Source organism: Podarcis liolepis (assembly GCF_965112155.1).
Source record: "Podarcis liolepis genome assembly, chromosome: 10".
NCBI classification, from domain to species: Eukaryota; Metazoa; Chordata; class Lepidosauria; order Squamata; family Lacertidae; genus Podarcis; species Podarcis liolepis.
In genome coordinates, this window is record NC_139562.1 from 11,294,836 (window position 1) to 11,316,572 (window position 21,737).

Below are 21,737 nucleotides of genomic sequence, written 5' to 3' on the forward strand. Positions count from 1 at the left end.
AGAGTTGGCTCATCTAGTCCAAATCCGGAATCTTATTCTGGATGGGCTCGAACCACCAACCTTCTGCTTAACAGCCAGATGCACTGACCCATTGCGCCACAGGCTCCATGTATGCCATTTCATTTGTGGCGGCTTCCATTTTGTTTACATGCAGGGAACTAGAATGATGCAATAACCAGGGCACTGAAGGTAAATAAAATGGCAGTCTCCAAGAGATGGGCACAGAGAAAGCCACCCGCTGCTACAACCTCACCTCTAAATGGCATAAATGAAGAATGACTGGGGAGTCTGGAATGGGACTCCCATTGATTCCTGTCTGAATTTACAGTCATACCTCGGGTTACAGCAGCTTCAGATTGCGTTTTTTTGGATTGCGCACCACCGAAACCCGGAAGTCCCAGAATGGGTTACTTCTGGGTTTTGGTGGTCGTGCATGCGCAGAAGCACTGAATCTCAACCTGTGCATGCGCAGACATGGGTTGCAAATGCTGCGGGTTGCGAACGTGCATCCCGCATGGATCATGTTTGCAACCCGAGTGTCCACTGTATTTCGGAACCAATGAAAATCGAACTGTGTGTCCTATGCTTGGTCCACTTTTCACTGTGAAATGGTTGCATATCTCTATAGAAGCAGGCATGCATGCATCTGCACACATACACACTGTTTTTGCCACTTGTGTGGCACTGACACCACTCTGCAGGTGGAGATTGGCAGAGGTCAACGGGGCTGGGTGGAAGGATGTTCCTGCCCAGTTCACACACACCCCAGTCAGGCGCAACTGGGGTTTGAATTGCACCCTAACTTACAAACAGGGTGCCAAATGGTTGAGTTAAAACAAAGGCGCTGACTTTTAAAGCCCTAAATGGCCTTGGCCCAGTATACCTGAAGGAGAGTCTCCACCCCCATCGTTCTGCCCGGACACCGAGGTCCAGCTCCGAGGGCCTTCTGGTGGTTCCCTCCCTACGAGAAGTGAGGTTACAGGGAACCAAGCAGAGGGCCTTCTCGGTGGTGGCACCCGCTCTGTGGAACGCTCTCCCATCAGATGTCAAGGAAATAAACACCTATCTAACTTTTAGAAGACATTTGAAAGCGGCCCTGTTTAGGGAAGTTTTTAATGTTTGATCTTTTATTGTGTTTTAATGTTCTGTTGAGAGCTGCCCAGAGTGGCTGGGGAACCACGTCCAGATGGGTGGGGTATAAATTATTATTATTATTATTATTATTATTATTATTATTATTATTATTATGCTGCACTGCACTCAGGTGGTAGGATAAAAGCCAAATGCACAAGAATGTAAGGAATGTCTGCAGGATTAGGCCATTGACCCTTCAGGTCCAGTATCCTGTTCTCACAGATGCATGTGGGAAACCTTCAAGCAAGATTTGAGCACAAAAGTTTGTACTCATGAACGGCGGAGATCACAAACCCTGTCTTAAAATGACTTTGAAGAAACATTTAAAAGAGGGTCTGTTTACCCTTCGTCAAGAAATTAGACACCTTTCACTTCCTAAGATTCTGAACGCAAAGGGAATATTCAGATACGTCAAGGCGTTAAACCATTTCCCCCCCTTGTTTCCCCCCCCCTTTTTTTCTCATTTCAACAATAACAGGAATATGCTGCCAGAACTGAGACTGTTTTGAATTGTGGCTCTGAAATTAACAAATCTGTTACACATTGCAAAAGAAGAAGAAGAGAGAGAGCCAGAGTGAGTTTTTGTTTTGGTCACTGCAGGGAAAGCTTTGAGGGTGGGGGAAAGAAGAGTCAGGGGTGGGGAGTTTTTGGAAAGGAAAAAGAAAGAAAATGTGTGTTTGCTTATAGAGTGTCATAAAATCTTAACTATGGGGAAAGGAGGGGGGGCGGGAATCCTAACCTCTGGGCTAAGTCTAAGGAGAGCTGGGGAGAGCGTTGCAAAATAGCCAAAAGCAGAGAACGGCTCCAGCTTGCAATAATCTGTGAATGATTGCTAGCAGTGTCTGCAGAGCCTTCACATTTTTTGATCTGTGCTTGTTCCTTAAGAAAGCAGAGGCGGACGGTGTTAATAAAGAGAGATTTAGCTGCCAGCTTGCACTCTCTGAATTACAGTGGACGGCAAAAAGGTCACAATTTGATCAGTTGCAGCAGTAGATTACGGGGTCTTTCTCCTTGTTTTTGTTTTAAAAGGAGGGAGTGAAGGTGGGGAGGGGGGAGTGATAGTGGAGAAATGCAGCCCAGGGCTTCGGCAAGCCTTTTAAACACAACAAGATAGGGGTTTTTTGTGTGTGTGTTTTTGCGGGGGGAGGGTGGAGAGAAAGAGTTCTTATCAGCTGGAAAAGGAGGAAGAGCTCTCTCGCTCTCTCTGTGTGTGTTTTTACTTCTTCGTTTCGGATTGTCTGTTGTCATTCCCACCCAGTAAAAGCCGAGACAGCAGCCTGCTTCTTAGTGGCTGTGCAACTCTGCAGATCGTTTGCTTTTTACATTTTCCTGTCTTTTTGTTTTTTTAAAAAAAATACAATGGTTTCAATCATCTCTGATCTGGACCCACTGAAAAGCTGGAAAGTTTTAAGGTAGGCCTGTTTCTTTCTTTCTTTCTTTCTTTCTTTCTTTCTTTCTTTCTTTCTTTCTCTCTTCCCCCATAGGAACCCCTCCTCCGTTTACCTTACTCACAAGTACAACGCATGCACGGGCTTGGTCTGCGCTTCAGAATCACATGGGGCTTAACCTCGACTGCACTGCAACCTCGGTGCTGTAACCACAATATGAATTCCTGGGTTTAAGATACAACAGGAGTTTCTGGTAATTAGACCCCCCTCCTTTTTTAAAAAAAGGATGAGGGGGGGGTTCAGTTGATGTTTCAGCGGAGTCTTCATTGAGAACTTTGAATATATCCCTTAATGCAGACCGGAAAAGTTGGTTGCCTTGTTATTTTAAAGTGGGATTTATTTCGAAGCTGGAGCTGTAATAAGTTTAACACTGGCTGAGACTGCTAAAGAGTTGGAAAACTTGTGGGGTTTTATTATTAGTATTTGCTTCGTTGGAGAAAGGATTTTCTAAGTGATGTGTGCCTTGCTGCCTTAGCAGAGGGCATATCATTAATTTTAGGGGAATTTTTTCTTATTTTGAGCTTTACAAAATACTTTTTGGCAACTATTTATGCAAGGCATGATTTTGGTTCCTGAGGGTTGTTTGTGCCTTAACTCTACTTTTTTAAAAAGTAAATGGGAAGGGAGTGGTTACTGCTTAAATGGGTTTTACACGAATTTGACCTGTCACAATAGTGTTCTGAAATGCTTTGTGAGGCTACCCATCGAGTTTTTGGTTTATAAAGTACACTGCTTCCTAAAATTTTTCGGATGGCACTGCAGCCCTTTCTTAAAACTTCTCCTTGGAAAACTAACCACAATTCTCTTGATATATCTCCATCCTTTTGCATTTTATATCCAATGAGGAAAGGCCTTTGAAGAAGCGTATGGCTGCTGTTTATTGCAATGATGTGATGAGATGAGATGAGAATCTCTTCTTCGGTGGCCTTATTATTACAATTTTAAGGACGGATGTGCTGCAAAGTCGTTTATCTTTGCAGCAAGGTGTTTATCTTACAGCAAGGTGTGTGCATGTTGTGAACAGAGGACTGTGAACAGACACCTCCCACGCAAACACATTTGCTGACGGCGAATGTGTGGAGGGGCTTTCAAATCCCTCTATGCATGTTCTATATAAGTTGCATTGGGTGGGTGAGCCCTATTTGGAGGTGTGTCTGTGTACACGACTTGCTAAAGGCAAGTAGGGGTTGGAATGCTATAACTTCCCACCCTTGTTTCCAGTGATACAATGGCAGCATCAGCTATGATTGCTTGGAGGGTTAGTGTGTATCTGGCGATTTTCTTTTCTCTTCTAATCTTGCGCTTCACAGACAAGGACACCAGGCCTTAACCTTGAAAGGGGTGCCTTGCCTAGATGTTTCCTTTCATATCTGCAAGCGTGCAACGCTGGTAGGGGCGGCACGTTATCTATTGTGTGTTAGCATGGAAAGCATTTGTTGTTTGTGGCTCCTGTTCTTGATCTTTGAACATTTGGCTTGCCAAATTACTTCCCCCCCACACCAAACCACCCCTGACTGCTGGGGCAACTTCAATAGGATGACATGAAGAACTCATTGGCATACAGATAAAGGGTAGAAAAGGTCTCTCTCTCTCTCTCTCCAAAAGACACAAGAGCACATCTAATCAAAGATTGGCACCCACAATGCTTTCCTACTGATGTTGCTGTGAGAAAATGTTGTATCTGCAGGAAGCAAATGCATTTGAATACAGGGGGGTGGGTGCATGCTTCTTAAACGTCTTAGATTTAAAGACAAGTTGTAGAATAATTTATAGTTAGAAGGGACTATGTAGGTCATCCATGCAATGTAGGAATTTTTTGTCCAAAGTGAGATTCGAACCCACAACCCTGGGATTAAGAGCCTCGGGCTGCACTGACAGAGCTATCCCAGGCTGGCAGCCAGAAATGTGTTTAGAAGATTTGTGGCGATACTTTTGGTCATGGCTTCAATGGCCTGATAAACATATTACTTGTCGGGGGGGGGGGGGTCTCATTTATTATATAGCTTAGATCAGTATAAATGTTTTTTAAAACCAAAACTATTCAGATTATTTTACAATAGGTTAAAATACACGGAAATTAAAGCAAGACCATAACGCAGAACAGTATGAACATTGTCATAATATCTTACCTCAAAACACGAATCATCAGGGATAATCAATGAAACAAAGGCATAAAGGCAAACATCCCATCATATGCCTGGGGAAAGAGGAGGATCTGGACCTAGCAATGAAAAGATGACAGAAGTCTGGCAGGCCTTGTTGGAGAGAGCATTCCACAGATGGGGAGCCACCACTGATAAGGCCTACTCCTTTGTCACCGTTCTTAAAAATTCCATCACAGAGGGTACACAAAGGAGGATGTCTGATGTTGACCTAAGGGCATGGGCAGGTTTGTGATGGGGCTCTCGGTCCCAAGCTGTGATAGGATGTTGTTGTTGTTTAGTCGTGTCCAACTCTTCGTGACCCCATGGACCAGAGCACGCCAGGTACTCCTGTCTTCCACTGCCTCGTGTAGTTTGGTCAAACTCATGCTGGTAGCTTTGAGAACACTATCCAACCATCTCGTCCTCTGTTGTCCCCTTCTCCTTGTGCCCTCCATCTTTCCCAACATCAGGGTCTTTTCTAGGGAGTCTTCTCTTCTCATGAGGTGGCCAAAGTACTGGAGCCTCAGCTTCAGGATCTGTCCTTCCAGTGAGCACTCAGGGCTGATTTCCTTCAGAATGGATATGTTTGATCTTCTTGCAGTCCATGGGACTCTCAAGAGTCTCCTCCAGCACCATAATTCAAAAGCATCCATTCTTCAGCAATCGGCCTTCTTTATGGTCCAGCTCTCACTTCCATACATCACTACTGGGAAAACCATAGCTTTAACTGTACAGACAGGATAGAACCATCCAATGCAGCTGGGCCAGAATAGGGGTTCTGTGATCTGACCACCTGGTTCCTGTTCTCAGTCTGGCTGCCGCATTCTGCACCAGCTGCAGTTTCCGAACTGCCTTTGAAGGCTGCCTGTCACAGAGCAAGCCGGTCAGTAAATCACACAGTTCAAAGCTGGAGTTAAGCGAAACATGATCTTCACAGACTTGGCAGAGTTTCAGGCCTAATGAGCACAGTAGCTTCCACCCAGTAGGCATGGGCGCCGACTTGCCCCACACATTGAGGGAATGTGGTGTCACATGATGTCACAAGCATGACATCATTCATCCCACCCCCGCCCCGCGTGCAAGAGTTCCTGGCAGTGCCAGGCTGCAGGGGATGGTGGCCCCCTCCATATTGGGAGGCTAAGCTCCCTACCCACAAATATTGAGTGGGCTGAAGCCCCTTTCGCCCCCTATAGTTGGTGCCTCTGCTTGTAGGTCCTACTCGATGAAATCAATTGCTGAGACTGAAAGTCCCTGCCTCCCCAAAGCTGTATATGTCTCCGTCTCTGCAGGGCTCATTGCAAACAATCAGAGACTGTGCCTGCTTACAGGCTGCCTTTGCTCCTCCTGTTTCATACCTCTCCTGGTTGTGGGAGACAAGAGAGGAAGGGAGCTTTTCGCAGCAGTAGGGGAAGGCACCCATGACTCTTCACCAGCCTGACTCATCCCTGCCTCTGGGAACTGTAGTTTAAGGGTTGCTGGGAATTGGAACTTTGTGAGGGGTAAAGTTGAGCACCCAGAAATCTTTGAAGGAATGAGTGTGTTTTAAAGGTATAGTGTGGACCAGGGGTTTGCGAACTAAGGTTTGCTGGCCAGATCAGGCCCACCAGGCTCATAAATCTGGCCCGCGGACCCTGCTGCCAGCTCGGTCAGTCCCCACACTGAGCTAAACTGGCGCATCACGTCCTTGAAAAGAAGCCTTGCTTAAGGGAGCTGGGCATGTTTAGCCTGGAGAAGAGGAGGTTAAGGGGTGATATGATAGCCATGTTCAAATATATAAAAGGATGTCACATAGAGGAGGGAGAGAGGTTGTTTTCTGCTGCTCCAGAGAAGCGGACACGGAGCAATGGATCCAAACTACAAGAAAGAAGATTCCACCTAAACATTAGGAAGAACTTCCTGACAGTAAGAGCTGTTCGACAGTGGAATTTGCTGCCAAGGAGTGTGGTGGAGTCTCCTACTTTGGAGGTCTTTAAGCAGAGGCTTGACAACCATATGTCAGGAGTGCTCTGATGGTGTTTCCTGCTTGGCAGGGGGTTGGACTCGGTGGCCCTTGTGGTCTCTTCCAACTCTATGATTCTATGATTCTATGCGGGGACTGACTTCCACAACACTGGCATGGCTTTGGATTGGCTGCAGGAACTTCCTGCGGCCAATCCAAAGCCTCGCCACCTGCACACTGAGTTAAACATGGTGCGGCCATGAATGGAGAATCCGGTGGGTCTGGGCCGCACCATGGGCATCATGACGGGTGTGTCATGGGGCTTCAGCCAGAGCTTGGCACTCTTGATGGCACCTGGCACCTGGCTCGGCGCTGCTGCTGGTGGTGCGTTCAGTGGTTGCGCTGGAGCAGCTGGAGGGCAAGCTGCGTGGCACCTACGTGGCACTCCATGTGCGTGGCTTGCCCGCTGACCTGGCCTCGGACAGTGGGCCGCAGAATGTGGTGCACACTGCCTGGGAGCTCCGTGGGGACGGGCTGATGGAGCGGCTGCTGGTCATTAACAACACCAGTGAGCAGACGGCGCTGAGGCATGCTCCTGAGCGCATGCAGAGTGCGTTCCTCCTCCAGGTCCGGAGGCAGCTGTGGGACTGGCTTGCAGGGTATTTATATTTTTCAAAATATAGTCTGACCCCCCACAAGGTCTGAGGGACAGTGGACCGGCCCCCTGATGAAAAAGTTTGCTGACCCGTGATGTGGACTGTGAAGCCCCTGTCTCCATGCTGATTCTTCATGATTCCTCCCCATTTTGCAGCTGGCAGGCCTAGAGAAATCACTGCTTGCTGTTTTTCTTTTAACACCTTTTAACACCTTCCACATTCGCCTTAGCTATTTGATTCCTGATTCCACTCAAAACTGGAAATGCAGCATACAGAATGGACGGCAACAATGCAAGATAACTTTGTGTGTTTTAATGTCAAAAGGTTTGGACTATAACTTGGGAACATTTTTATCCAATGATTTAAGCAGGTCATCTTCAACATCATGACTCTAGGCAACAACACACACCACCAGACGTATGCCACGTGTTACCAAACTACTATTCTGGGAACGCTGCTGAGAATATATAAAAGCTTATTTTATGGGGCTCCGTCTGTATCTCCTTCTGCTAAGGAAATCAGGTTATGTCCTGATTTTGTTAAACCAAGGGAAAGAATAGTTTACATCAGAGCCCAAATAGTTTTATCCTTAGAAAAGAGCGTCCTGGTCCAAAAGCTGAGTCATACCTTTCCCGGAACACCAAGCAGGTGTAAAATTCCACTTCCAAACACTGGAAGAAATATAATCAAAGTTGTGAGCAGTGGCTGGTGGGGCAACTCCCTACTCAAGCTGTCAGCCTGGCAGTCAGTTATGAAGGTGAGCTGGACAGATCAGAAGAGGCTGGCTAGTACAGCCCCGCCAGAAAAGGAGAGATGTTCATCTGGCTAGAGGGCAAACTTGTGGTGGGCAGCATGTTTAGAGAGGGTTCGAAGCAGGGAAAGAACCAAGGACTGAGAAGGAGCGATAAAAGAAAAGTATACAGAGCTGGGCTTTGGTCACTCTGATACAGTGATCTTCTCCCAGTGGGCCCTACCTATGTGTCAGGGAACTGCCATCGGAGCCAGGGGGAGAGGGAGGGCTCCAGAGGGATTCCGGAGAGCGTCCCGGGAGGGAGAGAAGCAGCACATCTTCTGGGGAAGGAAATCAGAGTAGCACCAGTGGAGAAGGGGGGGGCAGATGGGGGAATCGGCGAGGTGGCTCCATGACTCCTCGCCGGGGACCAGCGGGGAGAGCACAGGTCCTCCTCTGCCCACACCCTCCCGGCGCAGAAGGCTTCCGCGCAGGGAGAGTAGGCGGAGACTAGGCGTCAAAGAGCTTCTTTGCTGGAAGAAGTTCAAGAAACGTCCACTGATGGATTCTGCCAGCGATTGAGACAGCCACGGGTGAGTGGCTGTTGGGACAGAAAGGGTTCACTCAGGCAACCCAGCCAGGTGTGGCACCGATTTACGCACGAGCAACCCCTAGAACCATTACACTATGCACCAATAGATCCCATTGTGATCACACATTCCTTAAGGACAGTCCACTCTCCCTCCACCTACCTCAGTTTTATGATGGCATGTGCCCTCGTTGTGTTGGGGAAGTAGTCCAAGAGAGAAGATGGACTGAATAACTCACAAGCACCTGATAATGATTAATTAATCACCCTGGATGATGAATCTGTGAGATCTGAAGGTCCTTTAGTTACAGGAGGGAAGATTTTGGTTGACCATTGTGCTAGACGTCTTGATGGCGAGAGCATTTGGAACGCTCCAGCTCTGGGTTTCTGGGACTGGGCAAGGAGACTGGCTAGATGGCATGTCCAGCTTTCAAGAGACAGAACTACTCCCCCTATAAAATAAAATCGCAATGATCTACCAAAGTTTTTGAGCTTTTCTTAAGAAGTCAAAACAGTTTTTTTAAAAAAAATTCTTTTGGGGGGAGCCAAGATCTACTGTGATCAACCATGGACACACACCACACACACACCACCACCACCACGATCTACCAGTAGATCACGATTATATCTTCAATATTTTGCTAACGTATTGGAAGAAAACTTACTGACAGCCTACGGAAGGTCATTCTTGTTAAAACCAGTTAGTGAGGCAAAGGTGAGGAGGACCACATCTGTACTGGAAATTTGGAGCATGTCCATGTTTTACTTTTTTAAGATGGTAGAGATTAACAGTTGCTGAACTGTTCTCTACCGTTCATGCGTTCTAACTTGGATGGAAGCAAACATGCACTGAAGGATGAGAAAACTATTGAGCAATATGTAAGCAATAGCAGTTCTGTCACTTAATGAGTTTGGTCCTGTTTTTGGCCTCCCGTCTACAAAGGTGGTTCTTGTGGTGACAGGCTAAGACTTGACAAATGATTGATGCTAGCATTTCTTATGTGAAGCAGTTCAGACCTATCGATCTCACTTTCTTGGGGAGGAACAATCTTAGCTGAGAAGAGCGGGTAGAAATTTTGCAGAGGGTGATGTAATCGGAGGTTTTTCTCTCTCTGTGTGCGCAATACATACTGCTCCGGTGTGGAAAAGGATATAAACACAGAACACGTGAAACAGCTTTCTGCTGAGTCAGACTATTGATCCAGCCAGCTCAGTATTGATCCAGCCAGCTCAGTCGCTAGCAGTCATCAGTCACAATTCTTTCCAAAACTGCTAACCCAAGATCCCTTTAACTGGTTGTACCAGAGACTGAGGGTCTCAGTGGTAGAGGGTGTGTCTATGGGTGCAAAAGGTCTTGGGTGCGATCACTGTCATTTCTGTGCAGGGCTGTGAAACACTCCCTTCTAAAACCCCATAGAAGTTCTTCCAGCCACTGTAGGCAGTACCAAGGTACACAGGCCTTGGTTTGGTTTTGGTTCTGTGACTTGGCGTCTTCCTATGAATCTAGGGCAACGGTTCTCAACCTGTGGGTCCCCAGATGTTGGACTACAACTCCCATCATCCCTGAGCTCTGGCCTTGCTAGCTAGGGGTGATGGGAGTTGTAGTTCAACAACATCTGTGGGAACCCACAGGTTGAGAAAGGCTGATCTCGGGCAAAGCATGTGCTCCCTAGCCCCTAGTTACACATCAAAGCTCCCTTTGATTCCATGAGCCTCCTGCCTCATGAAAGCAGCCCAGAGCTAGGTTATCTCCAGCAGATGCCTCCCCAGCACCCACCACTCCTGTAGGTCATTCTCCCTGTTGTCAAGCTGTTTTTACCATCACTGAGGGTTCTTCTAATGTTCAAGAAAAATCTGCTGAGGAACCTGGAAATAGTTACTTGGTTTCGATGAGACACTTAATATTTCTTTTGGAAACAAGTAAAGGCAAACTAATGACCCCAACTAATGGAGAAACAAAACATGAAATGTAGCTAACTCTCAACTTTGGACTACTGAATAATAACAATAATAATATAATATAATGTATATGCCACCCATATGACTGGGTTGCCACAGCCACTCTAGCCAGCTCCAAACAAATATAGTGGTATCTTGGGTTACGAACTTCATTCGTTCCGGAGGTCCATTCTTAACCCGAAACTGTTCTTAACCTGAGGCGCGTTTTCGCTAATGGGGCCTCCCGCTGCTGCCGCCAGTGGCGTGCGATTTCTGTTCTCATCCTGGGGCAAAGTTCTCAACCCAAGGTACTACTTCTGGGTTAGCAGAGTTTGTAACCCAGAGTGTTTGTAACCCGAAGTGTTTGTAACCCGAGGTACCACTATAATACAGTGGTACCTCATGTTGCGTTACCTCCAGGTTACAGAATCTTCGGGTTACGGCTGCGGCAAACCCGAAAGTATATACTTCTGGGTTTCGCTGCTCATGCATGTGCAGAAGCGCTCTGCGCACGTGTGCAGAAGTGGCGCCTCTAGTTACGGATAGTCACGGCACCCTGAAATGAATTAAATCTGTAACCAGAGGTACCACTATAGTAAAAACAAACACCGCAAACTAAAAACTTCCCTGAACAGATCTGCCTTCTGGTGTCTTTTTAAAACCGCATAGCTGTTTATCTGTTTGACATCTGCCCGGAGGGCGTTCCACAGGGCAGGTGCCACTACCGAAAAGGCCCTCTGCCATCTACCTAAAGTTCCATCATCTGTTCCAGCCTTTCTCAACCTGTGGGTCCCCAGATGTTGTTGAACTACAACTCCCATCACCCCTAGCTAGCAAGGCCAGAGCTCAGGGATGATGGGAGTTGTAGTCCTACAACATTTGGGGACCCACAGGTTGAGAATCGCTGATCTTTTGGTTCATGAACATAAGGAGAGTTCTGCTGAGGCAGGCCAATGGCCCATCCAGTCCAAAATCCTGTTCTCACAAGCCGGACCTGAGTGGAACACCAGTCTCCTCACTAAGCAACTGGTATTCAGAGTTTCACTTCCTCAAGAAACACGCCGTGTGCCTCTTCCATTCTGAACCCCTGTTCCATCACAGGCCCCCACGCGCCCCACAGGAAATGGCCTGACTGTTGCTACTCTGCAACCTGTTCTTCTTTCTTCTGATGCCTCTCCGTCTCCTCTTCTCTGGACTCACTTAAGCTCCTCTTTCCACGATTCCTCTCATTTGACTTCCCCCCTGGCATTTCATGCCCCCCGCTTCACTCTTCCTGTGTTCCGTAATCTGATAGGTGCAGGCACTGCATAGCCTAAGATGTGGCCATTTTCTAACATCTCACGGATGCTTTAGCTGGGATTCATGCATTGCAGAGGGTTGGACTAGATGGCCCTTGTGGGGGGGGGGAGTCCCTCCCAACTCTACAATTCTATGATTCTATTTTCTGCCTCTTCACAAACCTAGTAAAGGTAGATTGGACTGTGGTGCTACAAGGGCCTCGCAAAGGCTGAGAGATTGTTGTTGGCACCATAGGGCCAGACTTTGGGGGCTGATGTCTAGTGTCCCACACAGCAAAATGCACAGGAGCATGTTCCCCCCTTCAAATTGAAGCATTGCTGGCTTAATAAGATTTTTAATTAAGTGAATGTAATAATAATAATAATAATAATAATAATAATAATAATAATAATAATAATACAGTGGTGCCCCGCAAGACGAATGCCTCGCAAGACAAAAAACTCGCTAGACGAAAGGGTTTTGGGTTTTTTGAGTCGCTTCGCAAGACGAATTTCCCTATGGGCTTGCTTCGTAAGACGAAACGTCTTGCGAGTTCTTGCAAGTTTGTTTCCTTTTTCTTAAAGCCGCTAAGCCGTTAAGCCGCTAATAGCCGTGCTTCGCAAGACGAAAAAACCGCAAGACGAAGAGACTCGCGGAACGGATTAATTTCGTCTTGCGAGGCACCACTGTAATAATAATAATAATAATAAATATAATTTATTATTTATACTCCACCCATCTGGCTGAGTTTCCCGAGCCACTCTTGGCGGCTCCCCATCGAGTGTTAAAAACAATACAGCATTAAATATTAAAAACTTCCCTAAACAGGGCTGCCTTCAGATGTCTTATAAGATAAGATAGCTACTTATTTTGTTCACATCTGAAGGGAGGGCATTCCACAGGACGGGCGCCACTACCAAGAAGGCCCTCCGTCTGGTTCCCTCTAACCTTACTTTTCGCAATGAGGGAACTGCCAGAAGGCCCTCGGAGCTGGACCTCAGTGTCCAGGCTGAACAATGGGGGTGGAGATGCTCCTTCAAGTATACAGGACCAAGGCCATTTAGGGCTTTAAAAATCAGGACCAACACTTTGAATTGTGCTCGGAAACGTACTGGGAGCCAATGCAGATCTCTCAGGACCGGTGTTATGTGGTCCCGGTGGTGACTCCCAGTCACCAGTCTAGCTGCCACATTCTGGATTAATTGCAGTTTCCGGGTCACCTTTAAAGGTAGCCCCACGTAGAGCGCATTGCAGTAGTCCAAGCGGGAGATAACTAGAGCATGCACCATGTAAAGCTGTATACACCTCCCATCTAAAGACCGGGTGAAGAGGGAATATAAGATTAAGTCCACTGTTAATGTGAGCAACTGAGAATCATAAAATGGTGGAGATAGAAGGAATCCAAAAGGCCATCTAGTCCAACCCCCTCCAATACAGGAATCACCCTGTGTGCAACACTGGTTATTCAGGGTATCTTTGACAATCTGAAGAGTCTTCCCAGAGGACAAGTGGAAGCCTGGCATTCTTATTTTCTTTTTAAAATGTGTGGATCTATTTTAAGAGTTACTTACAGAATGTGAAAATAATGAGAGTCTTGGAATACATACATATATTCCCTTTTTCGGATAGGGCGCACCAGAATAAGCAAGCTAAGAGAATTGCTCAGTTTGGAGAGGGGCCAGGGTAAATTCCAAATTCGGGCAATCATAATATTCTTTTACCGACATTACAATAGGGTGAAGTGAGCACCGATAATTAGGCCAGTGTTTCCCAACCGGTGTTCCGCGGCACACGAGTGTGCCGTGAGACATCGGCTGGTGTGCCGCGAGATGCCTGGAGGGAGGCGGGCGAGTCGGGCGGCGAGAGGCGGGGCGGCGGCGGCGAGGAGAGGCCGCGCCTCCTGCTGCTGCCTGGCGCTCCTCCTCGCAGCCGGCAGCGCTGCCTGGGCGCCTCCGCGCGACTCTGCCTCGCTGGGTTTGGTCTCCCAGCAGAGACGGGTCACACGCGCACCTCCCTCCCTCCCTCAGCCTGCGCGGAGGGAGAGCCAGAGAGAGGCATCGCTCCTGCGCGGCGGGAGAGGGAGCAGCCGGAGCGATGCCCCAAACGAGCTGAATTCCGAGCGAGGGACTGAGGGGGGAGGGAAAAAAACTTTCACTTTCGTGCGTCCCTCCTGGCGTGACGCTGCGCGCTGACGTCACGGGGCGGGGCTTTAATGGTGGTGTGCCGCGAGATTTTTTTTCAGTAAACAGGTGTGCCGTTGCCCAAAAAAGTTTGGGAAACACTGAATTAGGCCACAGCGATCTTGTTCGCTGCCCAAACCCTTGGCCTTGTAACACATGTCACATTGGTTATGGGAGTAGTGTTTATGCTAGGAGCATGAGCAGGGAAGTCCCTGGTAGAAAACTTGAGTCAGTTGCATTGGGGGAAGATTGTCATTGCAGAAATACAGCTCCAGGGACCCTGGTTGCCGTGTTGGGTTTGCGAATCCTGGAGGTCTCCTTCCGCTGTTGTTGGACTGCAACTCCCATCATCCTTGACCACTGGCCCTGCTAGCTAGGGATGATGGGAGTTGTAATAATAATAATAATAATAATAATAATAATAATAATAATAATAATGGTTTATTATTTATACCCCACCCATCTGGCTGAGTTACCCCAGCCACTCTGGGCAGCTCCCAATCGAGTGTTAAAAACAACAGCTGGAGACCCAAGTTTGAGTATCGCTGCAACTTACCGTATTTTTTGCTCTATAAGACTCACTTTTTCCCTCCTAAAAAGTAAGGGGAAATGTGTGTGCGTCTTATGGAGCGAATGCAGGCTGCGCAGCTATCCCAGAAGCCAGAACAGCGAGAGGGATTGCTGCTTTCACTGCGAAGTGATCCCTCTTGCTGTTCTGGCTTCTGAGATTCAGAATATTTTTTTTCTTGCTTTCCTCCTCCAAAAACTAGGTGTGTCTTGTGGTCTGGTGCGTCTTATAGAGCGAAAAATATGGTAGCTCCTTCAACAAACCTTTGCTGTCACCCTTGTCTCACCCCTTTCCCTTGCCTTGCTCACTCTGGAAATTGAGACTGTAGGCTCCTTGGGGCAGCAATCTCTTTTCCTTTTCTTTCTCTCTTTTTGGCTAATGCTAATTTGAAAACATGCCATGTTTATATTAGGCTGTAGTCCGAAGCGCATTTCCTAGGGAGAAAGCCCCAAGGGGAAAAAATGTCTAAATTTGTGTTTGTGCTTTTCATGTCCTAGGGATGGGGAACATGTTGCCCTCATAATGTTGTGAGAATCCAGCTCCCACCAGCCCCAGCCAATATGGGCAATGCTCAGGTATGATAGGAGCTGGAGTTCAGCAACAAACAGAGGGCTGCAGTTTACCCACTCTTGATATAAACAATGAACGTTTTTCTTGAGGTTTTGCCATTCTCCCATGAAGATCCCATTACGTACAGGCTTTCTCGCTAGCTGCCCCCCCCCCCCCAACCAAGCAAGGGAGCTCTTTAGTGGGAAGGGAAAATAAAGCTTTGGCAGGAGTTCAACAGATGCCAGCTCTTTCCCTGACACCGAGTTCATCATTACATAAGGCAGAAGACACTCTTTGCCATCTTTGACCATGTGCTTAAAATAGCCACAAAGAGCCAATTGATCTTCTACGATTCCTTACACTGCCTGGATAGCCTGATGACGACGTTCAACTACTATATGGAAGAAAATGTGCCAAAAGTAATGTTGGGAATGGCTGCTATAGCATCTGTTTTGCTCTTGGCACAGACTTTGACCAGACAACTTTTGCCTCAGTTTCCTGATCGAGAATTAAAGGCTTCTTCTGTGGCCCCTCCTAGCAACATCTCATGTTCTTTCCGCAGCATCACAAATCACTTGAGGAATTCTGCTATCTGTTAAGTTTCCCTGCTGACCTTGTCAGGCTAGAATCATATTAGCAGCCCTGTGTGAGTATCTGCAATTTGCAACTTCCAGTGGGAATGCTTTGAGAAAGTAGAACAATGTATTCATTCCCAGTGATGTGTCCCAAAAACGTGATAGGTTGGATACACACACACACACACACACACACACACACACACACGTTATTTGATTGGGAAGGGAGAGGAGAACAGCCACTGAGTGTTCTTTCCTCCTTTATTAATATGTGCACGTTTGTTAGTTTAGTGACATTTGTATACAGTTGTACCTTGGAAGTCAAACAGCTTAGTTCCTTAATGTTTTAGCTTCCAAATGTCGCAAACCCAGAAGTGACTGTTCTGGTTTGCAAACTATTTTTGGAAGCCAAATGTCTGACGGGGCTTCGGCAGCTTCTGATTGGCTGCAGGAGCTTCCTGCAGCCAATCAGAAGCTCCTGCAGCCAATCAGAAGCTGTCGAAGCCCCGTCACGTTTTGGAAGTGAGACTGACTTCCAGAACGGATTCCGTTCGACTTCCAAGGTACGGCTGTATTGCTTTTCAGGCAGACCTCTAAAGGTGGTTTACATAAGATGATTATTGTTTTATTTATTATCCACTCTTCAGCCTAAGGTCTCAGGGTGGGCTGAAAGATTAAAACCCAACATTAAAACCCAATGTTAAAAAGAACAGCTTAAACAACTTGCAATGACAGAAATAAGGTGGGTCCTAAAAATACACGCAGCAAGCTTTATAACAAGGATGCCAGGCACACCTCTGTGGGGAGGGAGTTCCACAATTGGGGGCCACCACAGATAAGGCCCTGCCCCAGAACAGTACTTGCTTTTTGCTGCCTGCAAATGTGAAACATACAAAAATGGTGTATGTGCACACATCATTTTCTCTTGGGGAGGAGGAATTCCAGGTTGTATTTTGTTTTGTGACATAACTGATGCCCTCCATCCCATTTTGCTTTTCAATCTGTCTCATAATTCTCAATTTAGCCTCCTTAAATTATATTCCAGCTATGCAAGGAAATGTGGGGGCCTCTGTGTGAGAGAGACTGTCCAGTTTGCAGCTGTGGATTGCAATGCCTCCACCCATCTCCGTGTAACGGCACCCCTGTTACGAGACTTGTACACTTTTAAAAAAAGTTGGAGATTGTTAACTTTTCCTAAAAACAAAACAAAACCCAACAACCAGGAAGTTCTTGTGTCAAAGCTCGAAGGAGAAAACAGGCAGAGCAAAAAGTACTTGGAACTTGTTGCTGTACAGAAAGGTGGACGTCATCTGCAATCTTCTTCTTTTTAAATGCTGCCTGGGGGATAAAGTCACATCTAAGTTTTAATGGCAACCTCTTTAACATAAAGTGGGGGTGGAGAGCCATAGAGGCTGCTTACGGATGAATTATTTGCAATTAATATGCATGCAATGAGTGGAGATGGGTTGGTTTGTGCGTCTGTCTAAAGCCAGAGGAATCTCAGTGTTTCCATTTATGGAATGTTAAAATTCCATACTGTTTCCATAACGTAGGTTTCCGAAGAAATCTTCATGTATATAGGCTTCCTAAAAATATATACCATCATTCAGAGTTATGTGTGCATCATTTATGCAAACATCCTTACACTTCCCTTATCATTTGCGCTGTGTGTTTGTGGCTTGCAGTGAACCATTTTCTGAAAGATTACCCACACCAGGAGTAGTAATATTTGCATCCTTTGTCTACCGAATTTGGCTCCCCCACTTGTCTTGCTTCCTCCTTCCTTTCGCGCCCTTGAATAATTTTCTGCTTCTCCCTTCTTGTTCTTCTTCCCTGGCCAGCTTGAGGCACATGTATTATCTATGTTGGGGGGGGGGGCGGGTTTATCATCAACATTATTATGCATGTGTACAGTTCGAAAAACTGTAGCGGAGGAGGAAGCGTCTCCAATCCTCCAAGCAGCAGAGTCGCACCTCCTGATCATTCCACTGGCATTCTCAACCGATCTTGTCTTCTAGGACAGTTGGGAGTCTGCTGTGTCCATCGAGCCATGAGCAGAGTCTCCAAAGCATAAATATGGAGTAAGATCTCAGCAATAGACCTTAACCCAAGGCTTACTTCTTGAAGGCACCAGTGATATCTAAGCTGGAAGTAGAGGAGCGGGATTAAGATCAAGCCATGATTGTCAGTACTATGGCCCTAGAGCAGGGTTTCCCAAACTTGGGTCTCCAGCCGGTTTTGGACCACAATTCCCATCATCCCTGACCACTGGTCCTGCTAGCTAGGGATGATGGGAGTTGTAGTCCAGCAACAGCTGGAGACCCAAGTATGGGAAACCCTGCAATAGAGGCTTGTTGTGAAATGTTTTGGTGCTGGCTCTGTGTGGTGTCTTCTTGTCCTTTCTCCATATTATTCCCATGCTTTTCTCCAGTAACATAATGGTTGGTGTCTTAGATACACATTGACGTAGATAACTGGCTACAAGTAAGAGTAACAACAAGTCTACTTGTCTGCAGTTAAAATGTTTCTAGGGTTACAAATGATGTTTGGCAAGCCAGGCTATTCCTAGGAATGGGGCACTGTGTGTCCATCCCATTTTCCTTTCCTACAATTGTGTTTTCCTCCCCTCTCTTCTATGCAAGTTTTGTACAGCCAAAAAAGACCAGCACAAGAAAACAAAACACAGCGCTGTTTTTCAGTTTTTATTTATTATTAATTTTTGGCAAGTCCTTGGGAGCAAAAGGAGTACAGTACGGTGGCTGTACTGAATTGCAATTGTAGATAAGAGATTATGTGGGTAGGAGTACTGGGAAAATGAGCAAAAATGGGAGGAATCTGAACATCAGCATCATTGTTTAAGCACGTACAACTCTGAGTGCCGAGTAATCCATTTTGATTATTTATAAGCCACTCTGTCAATGGATTGTCTAACAATTGACACAGCGCAATAAGATAGCATTGTAGTCTCAGAGGTCAGGTGATATTGATTTGCAAGTGGCCAGGCAGAATGTCCAATGACGGTATCTATCCTGAGAGGAAGGGAGGGACGCAAGAAGGAATTGGTCCCAGCAAGTTTGAGGGAAAGGGCCTAGTTACAATTGTTTCTGGTGTTCAGGGTTCAAATGATAGGAATTGTGGAAAGAGGAGCTGAAGTGAGTCCAGAGAAGACTAGGATGGGGCATCAGAAGAAAATAGAACAGATGCAGAGTGGCAACAGCGAGCCCATTTCCAGTGCGGTCCCATGATGGAGCAGAGGTTCAGAATGGAAGATGGTAGACTATGGGGCTGTCGGAGACAGTGGGACTCAGAATACCAGCTGCTGGGAATCACGAATGGAGAAAGCACTGTTGCTTGTAGGCTTCCTGGAGGTATTTGGTTGGCTACCAGAAGAGCAGGGTGCTGGATGAGGTGAACCTTTGGCCTGATCCAGCAATGCTCTAATTATGTTCTTATGAGGAACTGCTCATCACCATAAAGGGTTCTGACATGGGGTGGGTAGCCAAAGGCTTGAGGCCAAGGGTCTCCTCAGATACGATACGATATGATACGATAATCTTTATTGTCATTGTCCCATACAGAACAACGAAACTGAAAAAAATCTACATCAGACATTCAAAAACCAACAAGCCTGCTATCCCTGCTATCCCAGCCTGGTTAGCCCCCTAAAAACTCTGATACCCCATAATTAAATACAATATGCTCCCATAGAGACTACCTTACACTGAGTTTAGGACGAAAATCGCATTTGGATAGAAACTGTTTCTCAGGCAGCTAGTCCTAGTCTTTATAACCCTGTACCTTCTTCCAGAAGGCAGAAGCTAAAAGAGATCATTTCTGGAGTGCGCACTATCCTGCACTATCTCTGCAGCTTTCTTATGGCACCTGGAAGCATAGATTTGATCCAAGGTGGGAAGAGTGCACCCAATTATTCTCGCTGCAGTCTTTACAACTCTGGACAGCATTGTTTTCCCCCTGACTGTGCAGCTCCCAAACCACACACACAGACCACAAGTTAATACACTCTCAACAGTATAATGGTAAAATGCCATCAACAGGTCCTTTGAGTGATTATTTTTCCGGAGGATTCTCAGAAAATAAAACCTATGCAGAATGGAGAGCTATGTTGGACTCCCTTCTGCACCCTGCACGTGCAGAAAACAGAGGTGTAGCCATTGCATTTTTTCATATGCAAAGCTGTGTTATTCTGTAGATCTAGTTTTACATCTGAACTTAAATGTTTGTGAGCAAGAGAGAGAAGACGGTATTCATCATCAAAATAAGAAACTGCTGTAGCTTTTGCGAATCGCCCTGCGTTGGAATTTGGGCTTATCTGCACTTTTCAGAAGGGTTGGTTCAACATCTGTCTTGGTGCTTTCCTTTCTGACATTTGGCAGATTGGGCAGGCAGCTCCGTCAGTAGAGCATGAGACTCCTAATCTCAAGGTTGTGGGTTCAAGCCCCACATTGGGCAAAAGATTCCTCTGTTGCATGAGGTTGGACCAAATGACCCATGTGGTCCCTTCCAGCTCTACAAATCTACGGTTCTTCTCCCAGTCTTCTCTTTATTTCTCCTTTTACCTGCTTTTATGTCAGTGTCTTTCCACAGCTCTACATGCATGCTTTTGATTGCCATAAACTGAAGGGTGGGACGAAGGATTTGCTTGGTCTGCTGTTTGGTAAAGACCAACTCAATGCTTCTGAGCGTGATTTTGGATCAAGAATGCAACTACCAAATGGAATTCATGCTTCTCCAGATTTTACAATAGATTTTCAGTGCACAAAAGCAACTGGTTTGCATAAATGATGTGTACAAAAGGCACATTTGACTGGTGATGGCATTGAAAAGTGTGTATTTAATGCATGGCCTTGAGTCTGCATTTCCAGCACCATAAAAACCTAACAAATTAGAAACCTGCGCTGATCTGGAGAACTGATTCTCTCAGTCTTCCAATAATTGATTCTTCTTGTTCGCAGCCTCACTTGGAAAACCACCCAGCATGTATTTGTAAATCTACCAGTGAAATAGTGTAAGAACACATAATTAAATTTGCTACACGAATAGATATAGCTGCTTTGTGCAAAATTACTTCTTCAATCCATGTATGCACAAACATGGAGAAGCTTACTGGGATATAAGAAGTTCTTTCTTGTCCATCTATGGTGGTAGCAAGGCCTGCCTTCTGATCCTGTCTCTTTGCAGATGTTTCAGGAAGATAGCATGGCTTTAATAATAATAAAAAAAGGTTCCAGAAATGGTTGACTGAACTTAAGACATGGAAAATTAGTTTTGTCAAGATGAGGATGAGTGTCATTGGACTTGCCTGTTTTTGCAAAGGGAAAACCAAACTAAGTGAAATATATGTGTAGGAGAGCGCAGAATGGATGGTGCCAGACATATTTGACAGCCCTCATAACTCCCCTAAAAATGAGCGTGAGAAGAGTCTGCTTGATTTAGTCCAACACCCTGTTCTCACAGGGGCCAATCTCTGTTTCAGGGGCGGGGACATGGACAGGCATCAAGGGATATTTGTGGGATGTAATCCATGGGTGCAGTCAAATGCAACATTCTTTATTTCCCTAGAATGGGCACAAGCAGGGGGACATCCAGTCAGTGCAACTTCCTGTTCCACTGGTCTGGAGTTTTCTCCCCCTGCATGTGATCTGGGAGGTGGACATGGCCCCGCCTGACTCCTTAAAAGAGCCGAGCCATGCAGCCATTTTATCAATCTTGATCAGTCTGTCTTTCACTTGCTGGTTGTTCTATCTTTTGCTGCCATTTTGTTGTCTTAATGTAATTTTGCTGTCTGCTGGCCCTCAGCCAGCAGCACGTGAGTTCAGCCTCCCTACGAGATGAACTCACACAGTTTCTTTGTGTAACTACTAAGCAAAGCCTGCTTTTCAGAGATCAAACCGTGAACTGAAATGTGAGTAAACTTTTTGTTACTTTACTCAGAAAGACTCTCGTGTCTTTATTCTTTTAAGAGGGATCAAAAGGGGACACCAGGAAATA

The 21,737-nt window shown here is 46.3% G+C and overlaps 1 protein-coding gene across 19 annotated transcripts in view; it reads left to right on the forward strand.

The window, feature by feature from the left end:
- The first annotated feature begins 1,890 nt into the window (after nt 1-1,890).
- CELF2 (CUGBP Elav-like family member 2) overlaps nt 1,891-21,737 on the forward strand; it is a 547,342-nt gene continuing 527,495 nt past the window's right edge. For 18 of the 19 annotated variants that reach the window (XM_083461309.1, XM_083461275.1, XM_083461281.1 and 15 more), the window contains exon 1: nt 2,301-2,546. In XM_083461309.1, the coding sequence (XP_083317435.1) occupies nt 2,494-2,546 (53 nt within the window). In that variant the 5' untranslated portion in view covers nt 2,301-2,493. Of the gene's footprint in view, nt 2,547-21,737 lie in introns of all 19 variants that reach the window. The other variant, XM_083461288.1, reaches the window with a different exon arrangement.